Consider the following 21,386-nt stretch of genomic DNA (forward strand, 5'->3'; position numbering starts at 1 on the left):
TCCAGAGGACTGGGGTTCGAGTCCCAGCACCCACAGGTAGCTCACAAATGTCTGTAACTCTAGTTCCAGGGAATCTGACACCCTCTTTTGTTCTCCATGAGAACTATCAAGTGGTGTGCAGACATACAAATAAGCCTAACATCCATACACATAAAAAATAACTTTTCTTGAAAGTTTATATGGATAGAGAGCACAGTAAGAAACAAAACAATGTTAACATTCTTCAAATGGTATCATTGTACACAAATTCAAATTTTGGTGGGTTTTACAAATTATGCCAAAGTCAGTAGATGAGAAACAATGTGTAAGCATTTACAGTATTTCTGTTTATACTCATAGATTAGTGCTGCTCTTACTCTCTCGATCTTCCTCAGACAGGCTTCTTTTGTGTAAGCAAAAGTTAAATCAGAGATTCTTGACTAGTCAAAATGCTGAGATAACGGACGGGACCGCTGAGTGCTCAACCCTTATTCCTCCCACACCCAGGAAACACAATGCAAGTGGGACAGAAAGAACAGGAGGCAGTGGGTAGAGGCATGTCTTCTGGAGTGGCTCGGCCACCGCAACTGAGAACTCGCAGAAGCTGGGATGACCTGCACAGTGCGGCTCGTCAACTTCCAAAATTAACTGTTGAAGGAGTTCATGGTTGCTGGCGGCAGTCACTGGCTTTTGTAGTGTGGCCACTGTTAAACTGATCATGCTCCACTAAGTAACCTCCCACCCACACTTATGTCAGCAAAAACCACAGACATGAGAATAGGAAGAGCACACTTTTCATAGAAGGGGTTCAGCGGGAGTAGAAGTGAAATATGAGATGGAAAAGAGGGTGAAAATGACTACATACACACACACAAGAATTTTTAAAAATTAAAAAGTATAGCAATCAGCAAAACTAGACTTAATAAAACACTGGACTAGCTAATTTATCCAAATTAATGTTTCTGTCTTTAATGGCAATCCTTACCTTTGTAAGTTATTTCCTCTGAAAACGAACAATAATAGATACTCACTACACTAAACTTTAGTAAATCAAAGAATTCTTTCAAAAAAAAAAAAAAAAAGACTTCTTTCCCATCAGTCTGACCAGTGGTTTATAGAAGTACTTAGTGAAGTGATTCCTCATAAACAGCAACAACAACGGGAAAATCTAGGGCCAGCCATCCAGACAGCTCAGTGGGTAAGGTGCTTGCCACCAAGACTGACGACCTTGGAACCCACATTAATATAGGAAGAGCACTGTGCTCCCACACATTGTCCTCTGACCTTGTATAAGTAAAATAAATGTAAATACACAGCAATAATACTCAAGCAATGCTTTCATACTCTACTCAGGAAGCTCAAAGGAACCTTTTCAAATGAATCATTCTCTAATGCTTTCCTTCTTAACCATACCTTGAAAGCCCCAAATAAACGTTCCTTGATTAAGATGTCCAGGTAGATGACCAAAAAAGTTCGACCAGTTATCAAAATCTACAAAGACTATATGAGTCATGGTTCGCAGGTAGTCCACATCTGGAAGCTCAACTTCCTCCTCTAAGAACGACAAAACATTAACATGAATTCAGTAAGAATCGTTCATAAATTTCCCAATTCCTCAAGTCTAATGTTAATTGTTCTTATTATTCATCTCTACTGACCTTTTCAAGAAAAGGTTTTTGGTTTTTCGAGATGGGTTTTCTCTGTGTAACAGCTCTGCCTGTCCTGGTTTTGCTCTGTAGACCAGGCTGGCCTGGAAGTCACAGAGATCCACCTGCCTCTGTCTCCCTAAGTGCTGGGATTACAGATGTGTGCCACCATGGCTGGCTTTACATAGCAGTTTATACTTAAACCAGGTAATATTTAGGACAGTTCACACTTGATCATATCCTTCTTAATCTATCTTCCCTTGACTGTAAGGCCTTTGTTTTCGTTTTGATTTGAGACAGGATCTTACTTAGCCCAGAATGGACTCAAACTCACTATGGTAACAAGGTTGGACTTGGACTTTGGTTGTTCTGCTTTCATTCTCCAAGTGCTGAGACTACAGCATGCACTACCACAACTGGCTAAGGCTTCTTTTTAAAGAGTCATTTGTGTTAGAAATTCAAATTTTAAGACTAAGTAGAATTTCACTATCCACAAATATTCAGTATGTATGAAAAGATTCATGAACTTACATCAACAACCATATAAAATGACCTAGTAGAATAACAATGCAGAGTAGCTACAGCCAAATGAGGTCCTAATATTCCAACTAGGAAGGCTCAAAGGAACATGTAAAATGAATACAGCAAAAGAATTTGCTTTTCTTAATCTAGATTGATTTATTAGTAGCAGTCTGGTTTGAGGATTAAACACCCAAAAGAGCATTACTGAGGTAAATTTAGAGCCTGACCCCACAGGTGGCAACAGAAGTTAATACCTACTTCCTGGTTCTCTAAGATTCTCCTTTACCCTAACCCCCTTTTCAAGCTATCCCACCATGGCAACGCCTTATAGCTTCCAATGGTCTTCATGCAATCCTCGGAATATTTTTAAATGAGAAGTTTCTACTAAGACTAACAGAGGTCCTTCAATGTGTTACTACTGTCCTCTCCTACTTACAAGCCAGGTCACATCTCTGTGTTTCAGAAATTAGATTTAGATGCTACGGTTATCTTCTGTCAAACCCAGACAAACATACATTGCCTAAAAGCAATGAGAAGAACAAAAGAAAGCACAAGAGAACATCAAATGGTACAGATATCATTTTACTCTTTTGGAACTAGAATTAGACCATGAAAGATTGAATGCTTTTTTTACTGACAACCCAGAACTAAGTATCAAGACCTATGTGTACTAGAGAGCAAACCTGTGAAAAGCCAATGGTCTACCGCTAGGTGTGGTGGTGTATGCCTGCAGTGAGATAGTACGCAGGCTGAGACGGGGAGGGTCGCTGAGCCCGAGAGTACGAGAAACAGTCTGAATAACAGTGTGGGACATCACTGTCAAAAATTAAGTCAACGGTGAGTAATGAAAGTGTAACCGGAGTCCCAGTTTGCCACCCTCAGCTGCTGGGCCTACACACATGCTGCCAGCCACTTCCGAGCCTAGGCCACCTCTTGGCCAAAGTGGCTGTGTGTCCCCAGGAGGGGCTGAGGCAAGGTGCTCTAACCTAGATAAATGTCTTGTCCAGTGAGTTCTGCAGCAGGGCAAACTAAGGTGCTTCTTTGTTCCTAGCTGATACCGGGAGACTCTACGAATGGGCCCACTGCAGAGGGCTTTGCAGGCCCCTTCTTCTCTCACTACAGAGGCCTTAGACCAGGTGGACAGGTTGTGACAAATGTTGAAAACTACTACTTGAAATATTGCTAAAGTGCTACTTTACAAATAAACATTTAAAAAATAAACATGAACCATAGAAATTTTATTCTATCAGCCAAAAATTTGTATCTACGTTAACTTTTACAGTTCACCAAGCTAATATTTAAGTTACAGACTTAAATATTATTAAATATTATTGTATCTAGCTCAAAATAATTAAACTTTTAAATAAATGACTATTCTGTACACTTAATTCAATCATATGGATAGAAAGGTCAAAGGAAGTATAAAGGAAGGAGTTCACCTCTCAACTCTCCACGCTCATTTCTAGCTACTACTTTTAGCTCTACTTCTAGTCACCATTTTAGTTATTTATTACAAAGTTCTGTTACAAAGTAACCTTAAATTACACTTACGATTTCTCATATTTAAATAATAAGGGCACACCGAGCATAATAGGGCATGACTGTAATGGTAGTACTTAGGAGGCAGAAGAGCTGGCACAATTCCTAAATCATCCAACTACACAGCAAGGTCCAGGGCATCTGAGGCTAGTGTGTGAGAACCGGTCTTAAAACACAAAGCCAAAGTAAATAAAAATTTAAGTTTCTTAATAATTAATTTTTAATCTATGTGCATCGGTATTTTGCCTGCATATATGTTTGTGTGAAGGTGTTGGGTCCCCTGAAACTGGAGTGAGCTGCCAAGTGAGTGCTGAGAACTGAACCAGGATCCTCTGGAAGAGCAGTCAGTGTTCCTAACCACTGAGCTATCACTCTAGCCCCATTTTTTTTTAATTTAAAAAAACAAACAAATATGAACAAGGCCAAAGAAACACGAAAGAAATTCATCTAGGGCTGGTGATGTAGCACAGTGATATAGCAATTGCTTAGCACGTATATGCTAAACACAACACACAAAGACTCACATATACACACACATACACATTCACACACAAAGGGAAGAACATTTTGCTTTTAAATGAACTCTCATTTTTTAAGAAAAATATGATTTTAAGGTTCAGAACTACCAAATCTTTTAGAAAGAGTAGCACCATTTCTCAAAACTCTCACTTCTTTCTTAAGCAAGAGAACTGTGTTATTTCAAGAGAACATAAGCACAACTCCCTGAAATGCACACTGGCTGCAGTCATCAGCAGATCCTTCTGACTGCGTATCACTCAGCTTTTACTGTGGGTACTCATACCAGTGAGTACCCAGTGTGAGTGTGTGAAACCTGCCCCAGTCTGGAAAGCCATACCTATATTCTGGCAGCTTATGTCATGCTCAGCTCCTTTCTCCACATCCGAATGTTTCTGATAGTTAGTCTGTTTCAGTTTTTTCTCGGTATGTGAGACACTGGCAGCAAACTTGAATGTGCTCCCTCTGTCAGGTCCGCCGGGAGCCGCACTGGGTTTCTGGATGGCCCCGTGCTTTTTGTGGAAGTGCTGCTGAGCACTCTCGGTGTTATGGAACGCCTTGGTGCAGGTGCCACACATGATCACATGCTGCGGTTCCTCATCACTTCCTTCTCTACTGTGCACCTGGTGGACGTGAGCATTAATGTCGGCTAAATTCTGTGCTGTCGCTAAACATGAACTGCAGCGAAACCACAGTTTACCTTTCTCTAGCATGATTTGAAGACATCTATCGTAATCTTCCTTTCTGTTGACTTTACAGATGTAACTCTCATGACAACCACAGCTTAACAAATTACTGGTCTCTATTATTTTAAAATCATCCTCAGTTTTAATGGAGGTTTTAGTTTTTTCTGATACAAACACATAATCCATGCTGTGGTGCTCCTTATAATGACTCAGAAATGCTTCTTCCTTATTAAAAGTAAGATCACAAAGCCCACAGAAGTACTTAATCTTGATGTCATTGTCATGCTCGTCTTGGCAGTGTCGGTACAATGTTTCTATCTTATGAAATGTCTTCCTGCAATGGGTGCAGCTGTATCTATGAAACTGGTGGCTTGTCAGGGACATGCAGTGTTGCTTTACACATTCCTGGGAGTCAAACATCTCTTCACAAATTCGGCACTGCCACCTGCCCCTTGGTGGACTGTTTGTCAGGCAATGGTCTGCAGTAATGGGTGAAGGTGGTTTGTTTGTGTTCAAATGACTCACCACAGAAGAGGATGGCGAGGCCTTGTCTTCTACTTCATCCATCTCATAAAAATATCTATGCCCATTATGAAGCTCAGTAACATGTGCCATAATGGCATCTTTCTTTATTAACTCCTTTTTGCATGTCCGACACCAAAATAGAAAGTTATTTAAATGTGCCCCTCCATGAAACCGGCTCATATGCAAACGCATGACTCCTGAATCTTCACAAACCTTTCCACAGACTACACACTTGTAACACATTGTATTTGCTGAGAAGACATGCTTTTCCACTGCATCTTCACTTGGAAAGCGCCGACTGCATTCACAGAACCAGGCTGTAACTGTTGAACTCTGTCTCTGCACACAACATGTACCTCCTCCACGGCTTTCCACTCCGAAATTCATCTTCTTTTTTGGAATGACACAATCCTCTGCGCTGGACTCTTTAATAGACATAATTCGTTTAAGTGATGAAATTTTTGGTTGACTGAATAAATGCAAATCACAAGGAGTTTTACTCCCTTCACTGATATGGCAATAAAGTAAGACTGCCTCTTCCACTGAATTAGCAAGAATAATTTTGTGTCCTGAATTTTTGTGACTTTGGGTGCTGGTTTCATCCACAAAGACCTGGTTGCAATCTGAACAATAACCTCTTACTATGAATTCTTCTGCAACCTGAGTAATGCTTTTCTCAGCTATAGCTACAGGTCCAGCATTTTGACAACGAACCCTAATTTGGATTAAAAAAAAAAAAGTATAAGTTTTCTGTTTTATGTGACAAGAATTTTAAAATAATATATAAGCATTAAAAGATACTTTTTCAATAATGCAGTTACTCTACCATCTTAAAATACTTTTATATTGCTTCTATTTTATCTTCATAGTCCATATACAAGGGGTTAAAAGTAAAATCAGAAGATTAAAAACATTAAGGCAAACTTTAGAAAATCTCAGTATCAAATTCACGGTAAGAGACCCTGAAGCAAATTAGATTCACAAGGTAATTAAAATATGTGAATAAATATTGTAAAATTCTAAACAATATTCTACTTGGTTTTTTTTTTTGTTTGTTTGTTTTGTTTTGTTTTTTTCTGGTTTCATTGTGGGTTTTTGTTTGTTTGTTTGAGACAGGATTTCTCTGCGTAGCCTTGGCTCTCCTGGACTCTTTGTAGACCAGGTTGGCCTCAAACTCAGAGAATCCACCTGCTTCTGCCTCTGCCTCTATGCTGGGATTATAGACATGCAGCACCATGCCCAGCTCATTATAGGTTTTTTAAGTGATTAATTTAAATTTACTTAACTATATTTATTTATTTAACATGTATGTGTGTTCTGTCTACATTATCTGATTACTTGTGTGCCTGGTGTTCTCAGAGGCATGTGACCCCTGTGAATGTAGTTACAGACAATTGTGAAGTGCCATGTGGGTGCTGGGCTTTCTGGGCTTTATAATATATAATCATCATCATCATCATCATCATCATCATCATCATCATCATCATCATGATCCCTAAGGCCATCTCTCCAGCCTTGTTTTTGTTTTGTTCCCCCTCTGAATAGAATTTCACCAGGTAACCAAGGCTGGCTTGAATTTGTGATCCTTCTTCCTCAGCCTCCCAGTGCTCAGCATGCACCATAGCTCCCAGCACTATTTGTTAAGAATTGATTAACTTATGTCAGGAATGTTGTATCCACATTTGCTTTTCTGCTAAGGACCAAGACTCATTAAGAACTTCGAAGTGGTAAGTTGGGCCGTCCGGGAATGCTGATTCACATGTGAGAACCCCTGGCCTTTTGGCTCTCCTTCTGCATGCCCACGCTTCCCAACCACCCTTCTCCCCACACCTCTCATTTCTCTCCTTATGCCAGATCTGTACAGCCTTGTTTTAAAGGAAAGACATGGGATAGAAAATACTTGCTGAAGCTTTCCACTACTGAAGAACTCAGCAGGACCTCCTTACAGCGTAAGACTAGACCTGTACAAACCTGAAATGGGCAGTGAGCTCCATGTGGGAACGCAGAGTCTGGTGGCAGGCCACACACTTAACTTGAAATGGAACATCTTTACACAGAGAAACCAAAAGTTTCTTTGCAAAAGATGGAAATGAGATTGGATGTGCTGTTCCCTTATCATCTGAAAGACAAATAAACTATAAATTAATAAATTACAAAGTAATTTGAACAGATAGTAACAACCTTTTTCTTCTTTCCCTTTCTACATATCAGTTACATAAAAGACAGTTATGTAGTAAAAATGTATGGGAGACAGCCTGGTCTACAAAGTGAGTCCAGGCAGCCAGAGCTACACAAAGAAACCTTGTCTAGGAAAAAAAGAAAAAGAAAAAAAAAAAAAAAAAAAAAAACAACCCAAAAATGTAAGAGAGACCTTTTTGACTTAAATACAAAGAGTGCCTTATACTCACTAAAAGGAGTCTTAAATACAGAGGAAAATCCAATTTCCCAGACCCCCCAAGGTGTAACAAAACCACTGTCCCGAATATGAATATGTGCTTTCTTCCCAATTTTCTCTTCATCCCTCAAATAGGTAAGACATAGCTGGGTAGTGGTGGCACATGCCTTTAATCCCAGCACTCAGGAGGAAGAGGCGGACAGATCATTGTGAGTTTGAGGCCAGACAGGACTACAAAGTAATACCCTGTCTAAGAAAAAGGAAGAGAGGGTTAAAACATACAGATACAGATATTTTTGAAAAATTAGAATTTAAAGAAAACATTTCATTTTTATGGTTCTAAACTGATCAAGCATAGCTAACACAGAAAAATATTCTGAAAGGTATAAATGTGCAAAGATGCAATTCATTTAAATAATTTTAACAGTAATATATTAACATACCACCCAGTTTAAAACTCTGATGGAAATGATTCTTTGAAGACATATGCTTCAAACACTCATCCTTGGTGCTAAACAGAAGAAAGCAATGAGGACAAGCAAAACATTGAATAATCTGAGGAAGAAGGCTTTTGCTATGTCCATCAGCTGCAGCTACCTAAAATAAAAGGGAAAACTACATCACAACTAAAATCAGCATATAAATTAACACAGTAAAAAAAGTAACTTTAAAATTTCCAATTTATTACTTGGAAAATTTCATACCAACATTACAACTAAAATCAATATTCAATAAATTTTTTAAAATTCACTTTAAAACTTCTAATTTTATTTACTTGGAAAATTTCATACCAATTTTTTACTTTTCTGAGGATGAATTATGTAACTTTTACCATAAGCAAGACACTATAGGTAAAATATAACTTTACCCTCAAATTCAATTACGGACATCTTTCTTTTACACTAAAGAATATTTATATATATTTATCATTTCTGATATACAGTCACTTTCTAATGTTTGTTTATCCTCTGTACCCTGGATTTACTTAACTGATGACTATCAATACATACTCCTCATTAACCTTCTTTGTTTAATTATTTACAAACATACAGAGAAATCTATAAATGAAAATGTTACTGCTTTATCAAATGCCATCATAAATTTTTATTAGCTCTTTCATTCCATAATAAATAACAGCAATTTCCAAAAATCTCTTGGCATCCCTTGACTCCATACTTCTTACTGGCTGCAAACCAGTCAATGGTGAAGATCTGTTCTGATTTAGTCAACCATTCATTCTCATTTTCAGTGGTTTGAGCAAGTTCCCTGCACCACCACACACTATAAATAACGATATGAAAACCCTTACAAATATGCCCCTATTTGTTCTCATTATTATTTGGAGTAGCTCTAAATAGCAAGAGGTCACGTGTATTTGAATACTAAAAGGTACTATATGATTGCTTTTCAAAAAGGCTCTATCAATGTCTGTGTCCTCTAGCACTGAATGAACCTGGCAACAATAGGGAATAGGGACCTTTTTTTATTTTTCTCAATCAAGCAAGTTTATACCATTACTGTTTTAATTTGCATTCCCTGCCTACAATTAAGTTTGAACATGTAATCACACATTTTCTGGGTAATCTGGATGTTGTTCCAAGAACTTCTCACTCATATCCTTTAGAATTGTTTTCAGTTGATTTAAAAAAACAAAGATTTATTTATTTATTATTTCACAGTGTTCTGCCTACATGTGTGCCTGCACGCCAGAAGAGGCACCAAATCTCACTATAGATGGTTATGAGCCACCATGTAGTTACTGGGAATTGACCTTTGGGAGAATAGCCAGTGAGTGCTCTTAACTCTGAGCCATCTCTCCAGCTTTATTTTCTCCTTCCTTAACAGTACTTTATTACTGGAATTACTTCCTTTACTCATTCTTTATTGTGGAACTATTTCCCCAAACATATATTAATGTTTGCTCATGGTCACTTTAAATGTTTTGGATAGTCAAGAGTTTTGTTTTCTGAGACAGAGTCCCATACATTGCTTATCTCAAACTCCCAAGGACTCAAGAAATTTTCTTGCTTTGGTCTCCCAAAACTGATGGAGAGCACACAGGTAAGCACTACCATGTCTGCCTAACCAGGTTTTGTAGCATCTAAGTTTCCAAACTGATTTAGAGGCCCCTCTACCCTAAAATTAAATTAAAAAATGTATGTTTGCATGAATAGGTATGTGTGCTTGTTGTAAATTTACCTTCCTATTGATCATCCTTAAAGTAATAATCTTAAATATGTTCTTAAATGTGCTACTGGTAGAACCAGGAACTTAACAAGTATATAGTGCTTACAAGACACAAAAGGATAGGAAATTCACATCTATACTGAGAGCATGTCAAGAGCACACTAGGGTTCTGAAAAGGTTTAGGTGAACCATCCTTATAGCCCCATGGGGCATCATTTTCACTGTTTCGGTTATCACACTGCTACCACCATCTCATAAACAAGTTCATAAGCAGATCCAAAATAAAAACTGTCAAAAGGATTTGCTCAAGAGAATCAAAGTGAAATTCAAATCAAAGTGAAATTTTATTATACTGTATCTACTACAAAAGAATGGCATTACTTGCAGAAACATCTGAAAACTGGAAGGAGTAGGAACTAGTCTACCCAGTAAGTTAAGCTGGAAAATGTCCCTTTTATTGTATTTCTGGTACATTAAAATAGCATACCATATAAGGAAGCGCTATGGCTCACTGGGTAAAGGTGCTTTGCCACACAAATCATGAGGCACAAGTTTGAGCTCTGGAAGCCACATAAAGTTGAAAGGAGAGAACCAATCGAATTTGAGGGCTAGAGAAACTGCTCAGTGGATAAGAGAATGCATTGCTCTTGCAGAGAACCCAAGTTCATTCCCAGAACCAACACTGAGCAGCTCACAACCACCTGTAGCTCTAGCTCTAAGGATCCAACAGCTTCTTTTTTCTGACTTCTGTGAGCACGTGCACAAATATGCATGGTGTGTGTGCACACATGAGTGTGTGTGTATGCGTGTGTGTGTGTGTGTGTGTGCAGATGCTCAAAAAAAGTTTTTAAAGAGTAATATGTAACTTCGTGTCATATGATCAAAATCATATGTTTTGCATGTTGAGTAAGGTAATTTCAAATATCAATACCATAGAAGAGTTTATCTCTAGGAGTGCTGGAGTTTAGCTATTAAGTGTCCACAATAACTTAAGTGCTCCAAGTCATTTTATTTTTCAATATTCAAAGTTTTTACCCTTATGTGCACCATTAGTGATTGCAAGATTATGAGCAACATGGAAAAAAAGCTATACCAACTCCGTGGTCATCTAGACAAAGAGTATCTACTCATAGTACATGCTTTACCTTAGCAAGAAGGTGATCTCTATACTGCTGTTGAGTAACAAAATGTTCATAGCATACCACACATACAAAGGAATTGGCGAGAGCTCCACGTAATGTAATTGTTGGATCACATGGGGAGTGATCAAACCTACACAATCAAGGGAAGTAACATCAGAAAGATCCATTTTGCAGGAGATAAGCCACTTTGCTTTGCTTTGTTAAGCTTGTGAGGTTGACCTACAGGAACACACAGACACAGGAAGCCTTTTCTATTTCTACTTGAGACATCTGTGAAGAAAAATGGCTAGAAGCCCAAACTCTCAATTCTCCATCTTTCAGCTATCTGAAAAGGAGACAACAACAACAACAACAAAAAAAACCCTCTGCTTTCTCATGATCTACTAGAAAGAAACTCAGCAAGTCAGTAAACTGGGCCACAGCAGAGCATTTAATTATAAATTTTGGCTTATAGTAGATACTTTGGGGTGCTGTATTAGATTATGTGAGATAGACAAATTATCTGTAAATGTTCTACCTCCTGCAATTTATATTTACAGGCTGGATTTCTTTACAACTATTTCAACTGCACCAAAATACTAGAAAGCAATCTTACTTTCTAAAAAACATAAATGTAAATTACAAATAGCATACCAAAATAGCACAAAACAAATTGAGTTTCAAATATTAAGCTAAAACCATACTGGTAAAGGGATATCACACTTCTTTTAACAAAACCATTTTGAGAACTATTTGCACACAAAAAAAGACCCTGGATTGGATCCCTCACACTACAGAAAACAAAAAAACCTCCACCCCTAGATGACTAACCTTTGATGTCTACATTCAGAGCATTCCACTTACCTTTTCAAATGCCCCAAAAGAAGGTGGCCATTGTCAAATTCCTTGTTACAGTTCATTATAGGACACAAAATTGGCTTCTCAGACCGCCACATTCTGCCTCCCCTTCGGAATGAATTTCTTGCTCCAGAATTAACTGCATTTGTTTTGAGTCCTAAATCATTATAACATAAATTCTTAGTTACCATTTCAGATAGCGGTGTATCAGACTAATCATCAAAATAATGAGCAAACAAAGGAAACTGAACACAGCATCAAGCAGATGCTCTACTTATGATTAGGTGTTCACAATCTTTCTTCGAAAACAATTTTAAAGGAAATAGTTACTGGGACACACATTCACGTAAACACAATTAAAGCTCCCTCACTTATATGAATTGATTCTCTCCCTTGAATTCTTATTTTCCCTTTAATCTAAACTGTCCAAATAACTAAATTGTTGAAGTAAATTTTATCAATTACCCTGTGGTAGGACAGACATGAAAAGTTGGGTTCTTCTACTAGCTCCTGAAAATTCCAGATTACTCACCTGGAGAAAAACTGTTTCACGTTGGGCCTTCCAGGAAACTCAAAGCAAGCAACAACAAAAAAGGCTAGCCAAGCTTTAAAACAGTCTAGATCTAACTTTAAACTGGTACATGTCCCTCCAGAGACTACTTTATACAACATCTAATAACTACCTAAAGCACTCAGGGGCCACAGGAAGTTAGCAGCAAAGCAGGCCACTGTGAAACAGGCTGTTTGTAGAGTGGTAGTAATATAACTAAAACTAAAAGTGCGTGTGTGTGTGTATGTGTGTGTGTGTGTGTGTGTGTGTGTGTGTGTGTGTGTGTGTGCGTGCACACATGCACATCACATGGAGGCCATCCAGCTTGGGTGTCCTGTAAGTGTTGTTTCTTAGGTACTGTCCACCTTTGTGGAAGCAAGATCTCTCCAGTGCCTGAATTTACAAAGTAGGCTAGGCCGGCTGGCCAGTGAGCCTCAGGGATTCTCCTGCCTTTGTATCCACAGCACTGGGGTTACAAATACATGCTACCATGTCTGGTATCTTTGATGTGGACTCCAGGGATCTCTGAGGTTCTTGATGCTTGCACCTGACTACTGTTCCACCCATAACACTAAATTCCAATACCGTCTATGCTCACTAGCAATGGAATCAAATCCACACACTTTCTACCTTAAGGCTTCCAAGAAGCTCGGGGAACTGAAATGTGATCTCAATGAATACCTGACATTTTTAGCCACTGGTCCACACACTGTCTTGCTGCTTCTGTTTCTGAATGTCCTTGAATAAATTCCAATTCTTGTAAACCATGAGCGTGCTGAAAATCAATTTTTTCCTAAAGATAATAAGAAAAAAAATTCATTGACTTATGGTGATTACTGTTTCTTGGGTAAAAGATTTTGATACATCAATGATCAGAAAATATTGACTACTCTTTATCCCAAGAACTCCATATCTAGAAATCTATACCAAAGATTATATATGTCAAAATAAAGTCTTATGTACTACACTAAGATGCTGAGCCTACATTTACTTGCTCAAAGTTTGCTACATACTTACATCTCCAATAATAGGGAGGTAGGCAAATTACAGCACATTTGATGCAAGTCAATAAAAAAATGACCAAACATTTTTCATGCTGAGAGCCTAATCTGTAGGTCACCAAATAGTGTTAAATAATGAGGACAAAATAAAGGAGCCATATCAAATTACATAAACTATATCTGAAAAGGTTATCAAAAAGGCTAAAAACCGTATTTAGGCAAAATTAAGGCAATATTGTAATGGAAATATAAAGACTGTTTCCATCTTTAAAATTTTAGATATTTTCAAATTTTCTATAGTTTAATATACAAAAGACCTTAGTAAGTACTTGAATGAAAAACATTAGTTTTAGACACTCAGTAGCATATACTAAATAATGGTACAAAATGTCTGTTACCATCTACCCCGAGAACTGGCATGCGTTTTCAGAATGGAGCGAACAGCAAACATACTTAGCTTTGCTCATTGTGTAGTCTCCACTATTACCTCACCCCCTGCTGCAGCATCAGAGCAGCCACGCAGTATGTGAACAAACACAGCAGCATCCAATAAAGCCTTATTCACAAAACCCATGTACAAAAAGTACATTACAACCCTTGGAAAAAAGTATATGTATTTAGTTCTTTCTATCCACATTTCATATGACCAAATGCTTATCAAATTTTTCTAAGAAAATTGCTTCTATATGGACATGTATTAACTTTCCTCTTATTTTCTAAACAATACAATGCAACAACTATTACATAGTATTAGGAATGAGAATTAACCAGAGTCAGGAACCCTGGATTGTTCAGGATCTAGAGAATAACACATGACCTCTTTAGGCATGTATTGAGATTTTCCATTAGGGTGTACAGGACAGTTTTATGTCAACTTGACATAAGCTAGAGTCATCAGCGAGGAAGGAGCCTCAATTGAAAAAATTGCCTCCATAAGATCCAGATGTAAGGATTTTCTTACCTAGAGATTGATGGAAGAGGCTGCATCTCTTTGTGGGTGGGGCCACCCTTGGGCTGGTGGTCCTGGGTTCTATAAGAAAGCAGGCTGAGCAAGCCATGGGGAGCAAGCCATAAGCAGGACTCCTCTACGCTCTCTGCATCAGCTCCTGCCTCCAGGTTTGTCCCTGACCTCCTTTGACACTGAACATCAACATGAAAGTGTGAGCCAAATATACCCTTTCCTCTCTAATTTGTTTTGGTCATGGTGTTTTGTTGCAGCAATAGAAACCCTAAGACAAAGGGTTAAGTGAAGTGAAAAAAATTGACCAAGATTTTAATCTAAAGACAATTTATAAAATATTGTTCCAAAGTACAGCCATAAAGAATTCTCAAAAATGTTGACATGTACATATTTAAATTTTTTTATGGTCAAACAGGCATAGAAATACTGGCTTTAATATAAACATTTTAAAGAATCATTCATATAAAATTTCCAAAGCCCTAATATACTAATGTGATTTTTTTTCAAAACACAAAGCAAATTATCCCAACTTCACAAGCCACCAGTTTCTTACTAACTAATCATTACAATAAAATCTTCTTTAGTAATAAGAGTAGGGGCTAGAGGGTGACTCAGTGAGTTATGTGCGACCTAAGCAGGAGGACCTAAATTCAATCCCTAGGACCCACATAAAAAACAGCCACCATGGCATGTGCTTATAATCCCCGAGCTGGGAAGGCAGGCAGCTGGGACACACTGCCTAGGTAGCATAGCCTAATCTGTGAGCTTCAGGCCAACGACAGACCTTGTCTTAAAACACAAGGTAGATGACTCCTATGTTCAGCACAGGCACGCACATGCACACATATGAATTATAAAACGCCAGCCAATTCACAAACACCAAAAATAATTAGAAGACATTTTCTGTATGTTTTTAAATAGAATAATCACTCACTAGAATTCTTCAAAAATTCTGTTTTCTACCTCTTTCTTATAAATAATTCTATGTATTAATAAATTCCAATTAAAATAAATACACACCCTGAATGCCCTGTTCTTCTCTTCTTTTTGTTGTTTTTCCACTTCAACATGGCGGGCGAGGCGAGCCAATGTTAAAGCAACTTTATCCTTCTGGTGGTCTATATAGTCTTTGCGTTTAAAATTCTCCTACAGTACAAACAAAAATAATTTTCATTCCATTTAATACAAATTAAATTAGCCAATAAGCATTCACTTACCAAACAGCCACTGTATTCAAGAACCATTTACTTGTTATTTTAAAAATCTTGCTGTGTATGGGTGGGTGGGGGGCGTAGGTATATAGGTCTGCCTTTGTCTCCTTAGTATATCTTGTATTTTATTGTGATATTTTGTGACTGATATGCTAACAGAAGAGAAAAATATAATCAAATAAGACAATTAAGGTGTTGGACATATTGCAAACAGCGCTGGCTGTTTTCCAGAGGACTTGGTTTGATTCCCATTACCACATGGTAGCTCACTGACTGTAACTCCAGTTCCAGGGAATCTGATGCCCTCTTCTGACCTCCAAAGACATCAGGAATGATATATGCAGGCAAAACAAGCATACACATAAAGTAAAAACAAAAGGCATTCATACACTCATACAAATAAGCCACTCAAAGCTATAAATGGAGAGGGGAGAGAACACACACCAGTAATAAACAAAAAGTAAGACAAAAGAAAACCAACAAATAAATATTTTTTTTTAAAAGGGATTACTAAATATGGTATTAAGGCAACTATGAAGGCTAATGGGATGGCTCAGTGGGTAAATGCTCTTGGTAACAAGCTTGACAACCTAAACTTACCTAGAAACCACAATGGTAGAAACAGAGAACACTCTCACACAGTTGTCCTCTAACCTCTACACATGTACCAGATCATAAACACACTCATTAGGCACACATGCACACAAAATAAGTACATGTAAGATTTTTAGAAAATTGAAGACAAGATCCAATTATATGTTATTTATAAGAAATGTTCCTTTAAATATAGTTACACAAAAGGAAAGAAAGAAGCATATCATTTGCTAAGAGCTAGGGATTTTAGCAGTGGTAGAGTGCTTTCCTAGTATGCACAAGGCCCTCAGTTCAATCCCCAGAGGCAGAGGAAGGTGGGCAGAAAGACAGTAAGAGGGAAGAGAGACTTGCTAACCCAGAGGTCAGAGGCTGACTTCAGAAGTCTAAATTGCTTTCCACCTTTTTTTAAAAAACAACTTCATATGGATTATAGAGCATACTATGATCACAGTTACCCTACCCTCTCTCTTCATCCCACCAACCAGTCTTTTCCTCTCCTCCACACTCCTTCTGATCCCAATTACTCTCCCTCCTACTTTCTTATCCTGTTTGTTTGTGACTCACTGGGTCTTATTTTCTTCTAAAAAATACAATAAGAAACCCTAGCTACCAATTTTGGGAGTAGATGAGAGACTCCGGGAACTTGGGGAAAAGCCTAGTAAATGAATCAACATACACTGTGACTTTGAAACTTTTGCCAGTTTTGAAATCAGAAATTTAAAAGTGAAAACATATTTTAAGTATTTTCTCTTTAACTGAGGGGAAAAAAAGTATATGAGGCAGATTTAATAGTTACATGGCATTATTTTTGTTGCTGTTATTTATCATGAATCTTTGAGGGTCAGAAGAGCATGGCATGCCACAACGGTAAAGCACTTGCCCAACCAGAATCACAAAACAAAACAAGACAAGCTGCTAATAAAAGCCAGGCATGAGTGATATTGCAACTCTCTCAAAAATGCCAAATCCCACTACTAGGAGTACACAGTGAGGAACAGCCACTAGCCCTCACTGTCTTCTGTGGTTCCAGGAGAACACTAGCACCATAAAACACTGCTTAGAAAGTTTACCCAGAGATCACAGGAAACCCTATTTTGCACAGCAGCATAGCAGGTAATCCAAAAAAAAAAAAAAAAAAAAATCAAAAGAACCTAGATACAAATTTTAAGTTACCAGAATACCAGGGGGAAAACTCTACATTACCATGTTAACAACTGTGGTGGTTTAATCATCACTGTCAACTTGAATGGATTTAGAATCACAAATACACCCCAGTTTGTCTATAATGGTGTTTCCAGTAAAGAGTAGTCAGTCATTTCCCAAGCCCTGAGGATGCAATGACAGCATGCAAAGTCATGTTCCTGCCATGACTTTGCTGCCACAATCCACAGAGCATTCAAACTGTGAGCCAAATAAGTCTTTCCTTTCTTAAAGTTCTTTTTACCAAGTACTCTGTTATAGCAATGAGAAAAGCAATAGAATCCAACTTCAGAAAAAAAAAAAAGTATCAAAGTGAGGAACTGAGCAGAAGTGAACAAATTTCAGGACAGCTAGGAGTTCTTAAATGTTTCCTAAAATACTAAGTTGGCCACAATTCTTAGGACTGGAACTGTTTGGCATTCACGAAACCCGAAACGCTGCTGTGGGTAGGAGCATGTTTTGTGCATTGTGTATTCAAATGCTGATTTCTGTATCTAGAGATCTGGTTGCAGTCAGAGCTGAACAGCCAATAGTTGGGAGAACAGGATAAGGTAGGACTTGAGATCCCAGGTGGAGAGCAGGGAGAGAAGGTTGTCATGAGAGAGTCACCATCAAGGCAGGGGAGACTAAGATGACAGGTACCTGGCCACGATTGGCAGGTTAGAATAGCTGAGTATCATCTCCCCTGTGCCTGAAACATCTCCATGTCATTATTTGAGAGCTAAGACAGGCATGTAGAAAAGTCTCTACTTTTTTATTTTTACAATTGTATTTAATACAAAGTCACAGAATAAAATTGTAGAACTTCCCATACACTCAGGCTTGATTTGCCATTGGCTTTTGCTTGGGTTGTAATTTATGTTCTTGGATCTTTTCTAAGATCAGGTGTTCAGCTATGTAACTTACCACGTTCATAGTAAACTAGCTCTGAATCCACATAAGAATAATAGGTTTTACATTTTATTTGGAACATTAGCAGGACCATCCACCTTTAAGTATTCACCTGGTCACTTTGGACTAACTTCTGTAAGATACATAGTAAAATTAAAGAATCCATGTGGACAATAAATGATAAGGTTTTGTGGCGGGGTGAGAGCAACACAAGAAACTCTTACGGAAAATTCTGGTGAGGAGTCTATTTAAACACAAGCAGAAAAGTAAGCAACAATATACCTAGGTACTAGGGATTAAATCAAGGGCCTTATGTGTTAGGCAAATGCTCTATCATCTAAGCAATATCCAACCCCTCATTCTTTATTCTATTTTGAGTTACAGTCTCACTATGTTGCCCAGGCTGGCCTCAAACTTTAAATTTTTCTACATTAGCCTCCTGAGAAATGAGGTTGCAGGCATGTACCACCACACCTGGCTTATCTGTCTGTATTTTGACCACTGGTTATTTCATATCCAGAACTGAACAGAATTACAAAGACAGTACAAAGCAAAGAGACACTATGAAATTCTTAGACTTCTTTACATTTTGTTGCTTCTAAGAGGATCTCCTGTAGGCTAGGCTATCTTCAATTTAGGTCAGGGATGACCCTAGATTCCTGATTTATCTGCCTCCACTTGTCAAGTGCTTGGATTTCATATATGAGCTATCATACCTGGCTAACTTCTTAATTTTTTTTAAACTTGAGGTTAAATATGTACCGAAGTATTCTAGGTATCCTAGAAATGGCAATCAAATTCAAGACACTAGTTAAATCCACTATTCATGTCAATGAAATCTAAGCAGAGGAAGATGGCAGGATAACTCAATCTAAAGAACACATGTACTTCAGGGATAAAGGCAGGAAGACCTAGAATCCAAGGCCAGTTTTGGCTATACAGTGAGTCTGAGCCAGTACAGGCTATGCTAAGACCCCATGGAAGAGCCTAGAGATGGTGGTCCATGCCTTCAATCCCAGCACTCAGGAGACAGAAGTAGACAAGATCTCTAATTTCAAGGCCAGCTGGTCTCCAAATAAGTTCCAGGATAACCAGGGCTACAAAGAAAAACCCTGTCTTGAAAAAAAAACCAAAGAGCCCATGGTGGAAGTATGATTGATTCAAAAGCACAAGTCTCTGATTCACTCACCAGCACCAAAACCAACAAAGAGTTTATCCTTCATGTAGCTCTGCAAATCTACAAGCATGGTGTAACTTGGGGAGGAAAGATATTTTATGAAATCTAGATTTAAAATTTTAGCCTTGTGACAAACTACACTATCCTTTTTGTTGCAGATCAATAATCATTTTATCAGAAACCAGTTCAGATTATAAACTTAAATTCTGAATTCTAAATGTAAGAGATTAATAATTACCTCCAATGAAAATTCTACCATTTTGACACAAATTTCACTAACAGGTTTACAGAATTTAAGGTACAAGGATTCCATGGAAAGTATCAGAATCCAACATTGCTAGATATTATGATCTGCTGTATAAACTGTGCAATAAAATAATCATTAAATAGGCAAGACAATGACCTGACATAAACCCTAGTAGTCAATAAAGTGATGCTAAATTACATTACAATATCAATATCTTTCTTTCCGATCACATACACATATGTGAAAATAATCCCATATGGTAAAATCCAGAAAGTGTAAATCAAAATGTTTGTAGTGGTTATATCTGTTTCGTGAGTCCCTTTCTTACCTACTTTGTAATTTTCCTATAAAAAGTACATGTAATAACATTAATAAACCTATTAATGATCAAAAGTAAATGAAATCAGAATGTTAAGGCTTTTAATCTTTTGTTGTCTGTAAATATCCTTGAGGCAAAATGGTTGGATTACAATTTCCAAGTCCAACAGAAGCATATGAACTGAGTCTAAGTGTAGCAGTGCACATGTCCAAGCTACTTGAGGAGCGGTGAGGCATTTGCTTCAGATTGTACATGGGCTATCAGCTTAGGCAATACAGTAGGTGTATAAAAAACTAGGATAAGTGATTTATAGACAGAAGGCTTAGTGGCTACTGTTGAGAAAATATTTTTCACAGCTTTGAAACCAAGTACCACTGTCATTTTAAAACAAAAAACTAGTTGGCTAAAACCAATTAGTATAATTTTTGTTTACTTATATATGTGCCTTTCTAGAATCTGGTTTGTTTTTAGAGACTGGTTCCCACTATGTTCCACATGTTAAGTCTCCAACTCCTGGGCTCCAGGACAAACTTCTTTGAGCTTCCCAAGTTGGGGAGACAACTCTGAAACCCATGCCCAGCTCACATGTGCTTTCTGAGATCATCAAAGCACATGAACTTTGTATTTTAAATATTAAAAGCACATATAACCAAAGCTTTTTTTGATGATTCCTTATTTTTATGTGCACTGGTGTTTTGCTTCCATATATTTTGTATGAGGGCATCAGATCCTCTGCAACTGGAGTTGCAGAATTTTAAACCACCATGTGGGTGCTGGGAATTGAACCAGGGTCCTCTGAGCCACCTCTCCAGCCCCCACATAACCAAAGTAAAAGCTAATTTTTAAAAATATTTCCTTATCTGACTTAGAGCCCACTTTCTTGTGTAACAGAAAGCTTGCCCAATTATAAAGGTAGATCACTTCATAAATGTGTTTAAAAGGAAGCCGATTACAACCCCCCAAAGAAATTCTTAGTAAAAGTTAAACTTCTACCTGACTAATCTAGATTTTCATCAACCCCACCTCTCTATTTTTGGAGAGTCTCATTTTGTGTGGTTCAGGATTACACCAGACATTCCTCTGCTTGCACTTCCCAAATACTAAGATTTAGGTGTGAGCTACCATGACTGGTTTTTGTTTTTGAGGCAAGTGAGGAGGGTTGTTTCCAGGTGTACACCACCACACCCTGCTCAGAGATTCTTTCAACTTACTTCCCATCAAACTTTCACCAAAAGTTGAACCCAACTGCCCCTCTTCCCCC

At 37.9% G+C, this 21,386-nt stretch overlaps 1 protein-coding gene across 2 annotated transcripts in view; it reads right to left on the reverse strand.

Annotated features, from left to right (window-relative positions):
- Znf451 (zinc finger protein 451) overlaps positions 1-21,386 on the reverse strand; it is a 60,839-nt gene that overhangs the window by 16,456 nt on the left and 22,997 nt on the right. The window contains exons 4-11 of one of the 2 annotated variants that reach the window (XM_055606315.1): positions 15,507-15,632; positions 13,206-13,317; positions 11,981-12,131; positions 11,141-11,267; positions 8,252-8,405; positions 7,385-7,532; positions 4,543-6,128; positions 1,393-1,533 (exon numbers count right to left, since the gene is read on the reverse strand). In XM_055606315.1, the coding sequence (XP_055462290.1) occupies positions 1,393-1,533; positions 4,543-6,128; positions 7,385-7,532; positions 8,252-8,405; positions 11,141-11,267; positions 11,981-12,131; positions 13,206-13,317; positions 15,507-15,632 (2,545 nt within the window). Of the gene's footprint in view, positions 1-1,392; positions 1,534-4,542; positions 6,129-7,384; positions 7,533-8,251; positions 8,406-11,140; positions 11,268-11,980; positions 12,132-13,205; positions 13,318-14,486; positions 14,541-15,506; positions 15,633-21,386 lie in introns of those variants that run through there. The other variant, XM_055606324.1, reaches the window with a different exon arrangement.

The sequence above is a fragment of the Psammomys obesus genome, unplaced genomic scaffold, assembly GCF_907164565.1.
Source record: "Psammomys obesus unplaced genomic scaffold, mPsaObe1.curated_primary_1811, whole genome shotgun sequence".
Classification (NCBI taxonomy): domain Eukaryota; kingdom Metazoa; phylum Chordata; class Mammalia; order Rodentia; family Muridae; genus Psammomys; species Psammomys obesus.